General features: G+C 34.2%; 1 protein-coding gene across 1 annotated transcript; it reads right to left on the bottom strand.

The window, feature by feature from the left end:
• Window positions 1-400: 400 nt before the first annotated feature.
• Window positions 401-7,780, bottom strand: LOC111710491 (unconventional myosin-XVIIIa). The gene is made up of 12 exons (XM_023484594.1): window positions 7,676-7,780; window positions 6,984-7,087; window positions 5,427-5,549; window positions 4,825-4,892; window positions 3,615-3,661; window positions 2,834-2,907; window positions 2,202-2,339; window positions 1,799-1,882; window positions 1,034-1,132; window positions 843-889; window positions 705-784; window positions 401-511 (listed from the first exon to the last, which is right to left on the bottom strand). Exons 2-12 carry the CDS (start codon window positions 7,079-7,081, stop codon window positions 401-403), a joined length of 969 nt encoding a protein of 322 aa, XP_023340362.1. The 5' UTR covers window positions 7,082-7,087; window positions 7,676-7,780.
• Between the last annotated feature and the right edge of the window lie 175 nt (window positions 7,781-7,955).

Genomic DNA, 7,955 nt, shown 5'->3' with positions numbered 1-7,955 from the left:
AGTAAAAGTCTACTAACCTGAAAGTGCTGGAGAATGAATGTTCCAGGTTCAGGTCCAGGTTTGATAAGATCCTCGGAGCTGATCTTAGTTCCTGATATCATAATAATAATGATAATGATAATAATAATAATTAATTATTAATAAAATTAATATTAATTAATATTAGGAAACTCTGTTGTTAGAAACCCTTTGTGTTAGGAAACCTGTATGTTGAAAACCTTAACTGCTATAAAATCCAATGTCGGAAAGTGGGTCCAAGAAGAGATCAAGTTTGACCTAAGCTTTAGGAACCCCGTCTGTTAACAAACCATTTGTGTTAGGAAACCTGTATGTTGAAAACCTTAACTGCTGCAAAATCCAGTGCCGGAAAGTGGGTCTAAGAAGAGATAAAGTTTGGCTTCTAACCTGCTACACCGAACTGGTCCAGCATCCTGTCTACGAATGTCTGGTCTGATGCCCCCGGGTAGATACTCTCCTCATCCAGCAGCCACAGTAAACCCCTCTTATCAATCTACCAACACGTAGACATTAATGGGAGTGTTCGTGAATAATAAAAAGGGGGTAGAGCTTTCATTTTTGAAAATGTCTTCTTCTCTTTTGTTCTATGTCTCTTGATAAAATTTTTATTGATGAGAGTTAACGTTTAAAAGATTACTTGGGTTCAATCATAAAAGGTTGGTTGATGTTCATAAAGTAGAATCTACCTGACTAAGGTCCCCCTGTGAGTGCCTGAGAGTGGATTGTCTATCTATCAACTGAACTAGAGGAGCGGGAGTACAAATCTCTAGAAAAGAATTTAAAATAAGAAAATAAAACAAAAATAATTTGATTTGATTATTTACCTGTCAAATCCTCCAGGTCAGGGATGTCAATATTCTCGTTCTCATACCTTAGAAATAATAATAATAATAATAACAATAATAAAAATAATCATAATAATGATAATTATAATAATAATTTATAATAATAATAATAATAATAATAATAATAATAATAATAATAATATTAATAATAATATTAATAACAATAATACCTCTCCTTCAAAGCTGTGATAGATCTATCGTGAAACAGGAGTTGTAATCTCTCTTGAGTATAATTATTACAGAGCTCATCAAACCCTGCTCCGGTCAACCTAGGTAGCATTTGTAATAAACGGACAGTCCTCAAAAATCCATAAATTCGTAACAAATAGAGACATCTCTTAAACTTACACTATAAATTAGCAAAAACAAAAGACAAACCTCAAACCAGACAAAAGAATTTAGTCTTTACAACAATCTCTTATTTTCTTTTCCCTATATCTGTGCAATCCAATAAATTCTGCTACATCAAATAATCTAAGTTTGAAATATCAAAGGTTTACATTATTAGGTTGTAAAATTTAAGGATGAGAATATTTGAGTTAGTGGCAAAGGCTCAATTCCCTTTTTTTCGAAATGAACACAACCCGAATCATCATCAAATTCTTTATAAACTCTTTCTATGGTTGACATTAACACATTCTATCAGGGCCGTAACTGGGAGGGGCAAGGTAAAGTCTGGCTAATTTCAAGTGCCGGGCCGACTGGTAAGGGAGCAGGGAAAGTTGTACAGTACATGCAAGGAAAAACGAGACCGTACACAAATGAATTAGGTTCTTATAGAGAACATATACTAGGGGGGGGGCAATTGAGTGTAAAACAAGCACTTTTTAGCTCTTTAAGTGAGCTTTGCCCCACTCCCCTGTTGAACCTGTGTGCCCCCATGCAAAAATTTGAAGTACGGGCCGCCTTCAGTCTAACTATTATGTATCCTTTACCTGCCGCATGAGGCTGGATTCTGGAAACCTGGAGTATCCAGAACAAGGATACTCGCTGCACTCGTTACACCAGAAGCTATCGACCTGAAATCAATTAATTATGATAAATAAGAAAATTAGGATTATTTTTAGTGCTAGAAATCAACAAAATCAAAAACTGGAAAAAATTTAAGAAAATCGAATTGTAAACTTACTTGCCGAATTAAATTTAGACTTACTTAATCTTTGGGATTATTTCTTCTTTCATGAATTTCTAAATCTGAACATTATTCAACCTGAGGAAATGTTCAATTTTGAATTCAACAATGTCCGAGGAAAGGCCATATATTTGCATGTGGGAAAATCTTAAGATTATAAGGTGAAATGTGAGACACCTAGCGGTTGTATTCTAACTGCAACGCACCTATTAATGATGGCGACCACCAGATGGAATATCTCTGAGTATAATCCAGTGATAAAACTGTTAAGATAATCAGCTGGATCTCCTGAACTACTCAGCTCTCCACGGCTAGATCTTCGGCCACCAGTTCCTCCAGATCCTTAAACATAAATCTTCTAGAACAATCTCCCGCCATTTTGACTCCACCATTTTGAATCCGCTATTTTAAATCCACCATTTTGAATTTACGTTCAATCTATTAAATTTACTTTTGTTTTGTTTAATATGATTTGTTTTTAATCAACAACCCTCCACACATTTATTCTTCAATTGTTGAACTTTTTTGTTAAACTCTGGTCTCTTTATAGTTTTTTTTCAGACTAAGATCAAGAAATGTATTAATTGAAGAATAACATTTGTTTATTAATTATTTATTATTCCTTAATGTTAATTATCATTCATTATTTAGTGTTTGTTGTCATTTATTAGTTACCCATTTATTTATTTGTTTTTGTCTATTTTCCTATCTATTTGTGTATTTATTTCATATCTATTTTTTATCTATTTATTTCTTATATATTTTATTTGTCTATATATTTTACTTGTTTATTTATCTATTTATTTCTTATATATTTTATTTGTCTATTTTTATTTCTGATAATCCCTGGAATATTGCCCTGGAAAGATCCTCCAGACTGACCCCCAGGCAATGCGCAGCCTTGTGCGCAAACTGAGAAAATAAAGGATTTTTTAAATTATGAAAAATAAATATTTTTCAATGATAACTATTTTTAGAAAACTTTTATTATAATGTTAATACACAAAATAATATGGATAAAAAAGACGGTTTTATATTCAAGATATAGTAGTTTAAAAAAAAAACAGTAAAACCAATAAGATTATGGAAAAGACTCAAGTTTTGATATTAAATAGTACAATAAACACTGAACATGAAACACAGCAATTGGGTTGTACACACTTCTGAACAAACTTCTTTTATTTTATAAGTTGTTTCTCAAACTACTGAGATCGAATTTAAAGAATTTGCGCCGCGGCTTACACTTAAGCCGCGGTTCAAATATGGTTGGTTCCACTTAAAATTGCATTCAATGTTTCAAGATTTAAGCCGGCGCTCAATTAAAACCGGATTTTAGACGCGGCTCAAATTCATTAAATTCGAACGCTGGTGAAACTATTTGCTGTACGTATAGCAGCATCAAATACGCATAAAATAGATAAAATCTCATCTTCACATTCCACACTTTATTGGGTATTACTGTAGGTACTCTTCACTCTTAAACAATATACTTCAATTCAAGCTATTTAAACTAAACTTAATGTCAGTATTAATTATGAATTTATAGAATGTTTTGAGATCATTTTTCTGTTTCCATTTTATTTTGGTGACCACTGTATGAGAATAAAAACAATGCTTACTTGAGGTTTATTGAAAGCAGGTCGTCCAGCTGAACCTTTAACTGTTCCTAAAATAAAATTCAGATTTTAAATATTTTCAGTTTTTAGTTTAAGATTTATTAAACATTCAAATGTACAGTCAGTAAGAGAAATTGTGAAAATCATTAAGTCGTAGGAGATTAAATCAATACAATAAAACGACTTTTTTATTTATGTTTTGATTGTTAACACTCTAAACTAGGCTAGTCGGTTAGGTCAAATTGGCATATGAGGCCGGGTACTGTAAATAGTCTGGCCAGTGGCCACACCATCAACGTTTAACCTGACGTCTTGTATTCATACCTGGGAACCCTTGTATTTGTACCTGCTGAGCCCTTGTATTTGTACCTGCTGACCCTTGTATTTGTACCTGCTGACCCCTTGAATTTGTACCAGCTGAACCCTTGTCTTTGTACCTTCTGACCCCTTGAATTTGTTCCTGCTGACCTCTTGTATTTGAACCTGCTGACCTCTTGTATTTGTACCTGCTGACCCTTTGTATTTGTACCTTCTGACCCCTTGAATGTGTACCTGCTGACCCCTTGTACTTGTACCTGCTGACCTCTTGTATTTGTACCTGCTGACCCCTTGTATTTGTACCTGCTGACCTCTTGTATTTGTACCTGCAGACCTCTTGTATTTGTACCTGCTGACCCTTTGTATTTGTACCTTCTGACCCCTTTAATTTGTACCTGCTGACCCCTTGTATTTGTACCTGCTGAACCCTTGTATTTGAACCTGCTGACCCTTGTATTTATACCTGCTGACCCCTTGTATTTGTACCTGCTGACCCCTTGTATTTGCACCTGCTAAACCCTTGTATTTGTACCAGTTAACCCTTGTATTTATACCTGCTAACGCCTTGCATTTGTACCTGCTGACCCCTTGTATATGTACCTGCTGACCCCTTGTATTTGTACCTGCTGACCCTTGTATTTGTATCTGCTGACCCCTTGTATTTATACCTGCTGACCACTTGTAATTGTATTTGCTGACCCTTTGTATTTGTACCTTCTGATCCCTTGTATTTATACCTGCTGACTCTTTGTATTTGTGCCTGCTGACTCCTTGTATTTGTACCTGCTGACCCTTGTATTTGTACCTGTTAACCCTTGTATTTGTACCTGCTGACCCCTTGTATTTGTACCTGCTGACCCCTTGTATTTGTACCTCCTGACCCTTGTATTTGTACCTGCTGATCCAAGATGGTAAATGCTGCAAAGAACGGAAAGAATGCTTGACCATTCGCCATCAGTGAATCTGTAAACAACATTTAATTGATACTGAAATTGTATCTTCTAATATATACAAAATATAACTATTTTATAAAAATTTGAAGTGTTTAACTAAACAATTTGTTTTATCCTCAAGAAAATGGCAATATAATGTCAAGTTGAGAATGCCCGATTCACAACAGTAACCTTTAAAACTACATAGCTATCCTAGTTATTCTAATAGAAAATTTATTATTTTCATTTCGGATCCGTTTTGGACCGTGACGTAGACAGAGAGGGAAAGTGATAAATTTCGACACTTTTCAACGAGATAATTTACGTTTTGCTAAGATAGGGGTATAAACTTTAAAGGGTACCGTTGTGAATATGGCATGCAACTCTATAGAGTGCAGGCATTTAGAATAACAATAAGAGTCCCCTCAGGGCTTAAGTGAAGCAAAGCAATTCTTTAAATTTAGGTTTTGGCATAAACTTGTTTTCAGATTTGTAGCATATCGTACCAAAAGTAACACTAATCCCCACCCCCATCCACCCAAAATAATAGTTTTATAAATCATACCCAACAATTTGCGCGGCTTTTGTAAGACTCTGGAAAGCAGCAGCCGCGGCATTCTTGTCATCTGTGCGCGTAAGTGGTGTGAGTAGCTGATTGGGTTCAGTTAAGTTATCAATCTGGAACTCCCTGATAAATAGTAATCAAATCAGCATTATAAATCAACTTATTTTAATAAAATCAAAATTGTTGTTTACCTCGATATTTGCGAGTTTTCTTTTTACCGTAAAAACGGCCGTACTAGAGTTGGCAGATTCAGAAAGAGTGACAAAAATACTCCCTTTTGATATTTGGCATGATTATTAAGATTACGGAAACAACAGAAATTTAAGCAATCTTATGCTAATATATAGCAACGATTTTTACCAGCGCTGGGAACTTTTAAATGAGATACCCTTAATCCCGATCAGTTAGTTAATCTGAAGATTAGTAACAAGAGGATAACTAGCATTATTTAATCTGGAGATTAAGGAAATCAGTGGATAAAGCATTAACCCCGATATCCACCATTCAAAATTTCCCAGCTCTGTATAACTTGAAAATCAACTGATAAAGTTAAATGGGTTGATGCCTGTGTTTAATGTCCATTGGACGATTTAAATTCATATATATTGATGCTAAGTTGCTTACAGTCATCAATTCATATTCAACAGTGTTAATAATCCCACCTAGATCCATATCCAGAATATAGATATTAAATACAATATAAATACAAGATTCTTTAAATGTTATTTACATGGTTACCCAAAAAAGATGAGGCTTCGGAGACGAATTTACGGCCTTTTCTTGCATTTCTAGCAGGGTTTTTAGTAGGCCACTGGTTTATGTTTGTGCTTAATCATTTCTAGCAGGGTTTTTAGTAGGCCACTGGTTTATGTTTGTGCTTAATCATTTCTAGCAGGGTTTCTAGTAGGCCACTGGTTTATGTCTGTGCTTAATCATTTCTAGCAGGGTTTCTTGTAGGCCACAGGTTTATGTCTGTGCTTAATCATTTCTAGCAGGGATTCTTGTAGGCCACTGGTTTATGTCTGTGCTTAATCATTTCTAGCAGGGATTCTTGTAGGCCACTGGTTTATGTCTGTGCTTAATCATTTCTAGCAGGGTTTCTAGTAGGCCACTGGTTTATGTTTGTGCTTATTCATTTCTAGCAGGGTTTTTAGTAGGCCACTGGTTTATGTCTGTGCTTAATCATTTCTAGCAGGGTTTCTAGTAGGCCACTGGTTTATGTTTGTGCTTAATCATGTCTAGCAGGGTTTCTTGTAGGCCACTGGTTTATGTTTGTGCTTAATCATGTCTAGCAGGGTTTCTAGTAGGCCACTGGTTTATGTTTGTGCTTAATCATTTCTAGCAGGGTTTCTTGTAGGCCACTGGTTTATGTTTGTGCTTAATCATTTCTAGCAGGGTTTCTTGTAGACCACTGGTTTATGTTTGTGCTTAATCATTTCGTAAACCATCAAAATACTTAATTAAATGCAGAAACAAAAAAAATCAAGCTTCAAATCGTCATACTTTAAGAGATTTTGGTCGTCTTTACAATGTCATCTTTTGTGAGTAACCTTGTACCTTCTAAGATTGTTATCTAGTCCAGCCAGAAGTTGATAGAACACATTAAAGTTGGGTTCTCCTTCAGGTCGGCGAACCACACGGTTTCGCTCCAACATCAACACCTTAAAGGGAAAGTTCAAATATTTTGTAAAATCATTTGAAAAATCATTTGAAAAATAATTTGAAAAATAATGTCAAATAAAAATGATTTCGATGGCGTATACATGATCGAGTATTATTGACATTTGAACCAGGGGATAGTGTTACTATAACAACAACAACAACAACAACAACAACAACAACAACAACAACAACAACAACAGTAACTAAAACGAAACGAAAAAGAAGAAGAACAACAACAGAACAAACAAGAACAAGAACTAAAACATAGATAACCAAGAAAAATAAACGTACAAAATATTAAAACAATAATAAAAACAAGAACAACAATAATAAACAGTACAATAACAAAAAGTATGATGAACATCAAAAAAATTATTAATAGACACGACAACAACAATAACAACAACAGGAAAAAGAACATCAAAATAAACAACAACAAAAATACTGCAATAACAAAAACAACAGTAACAAAACCAACAACAACAACAAAACGAAAAAGAAAAAGCAACAACAACAAGAATCCAAGAATAATAAACAAAAACATGAAAAAAGAACATACAACAAAAACAACATCCTGTGTAGTTTACCTGGATGGATCCGGATACAATGGATCCCGAATGATCGTAATCTACGCTGAAGATCTGGGAGAACCTGGTCAGTAGGTATAAAAAGCCTTTTTTTTTCAAAAAAAAAGTTAGGCCATTTTTTTCTTAAATGTTGCAAATAAGCTCTGAAACCGAAAAGTGTTTTAAAATAGCAAAAGAAATTGTTCTTATTTAAATAAAAACTAAAATTATAATCTCAAGAAAGATTTGTAAATTCAAATCATCATCTACATTTTTCTGAGAAAAAATTAAAAACTTTAAG

This window comes from Eurytemora carolleeae, unplaced genomic scaffold, assembly GCF_000591075.1.
Source record: "Eurytemora carolleeae unplaced genomic scaffold, Eaff_2.0 scaffold912, whole genome shotgun sequence".
NCBI classification, from domain to species: domain Eukaryota; kingdom Metazoa; phylum Arthropoda; class Copepoda; order Calanoida; family Temoridae; genus Eurytemora; species Eurytemora carolleeae.
The sequence above is the reverse complement of the archived record's forward strand: the minus strand, read 5'-3'. Positions and strand labels throughout refer to the sequence as shown.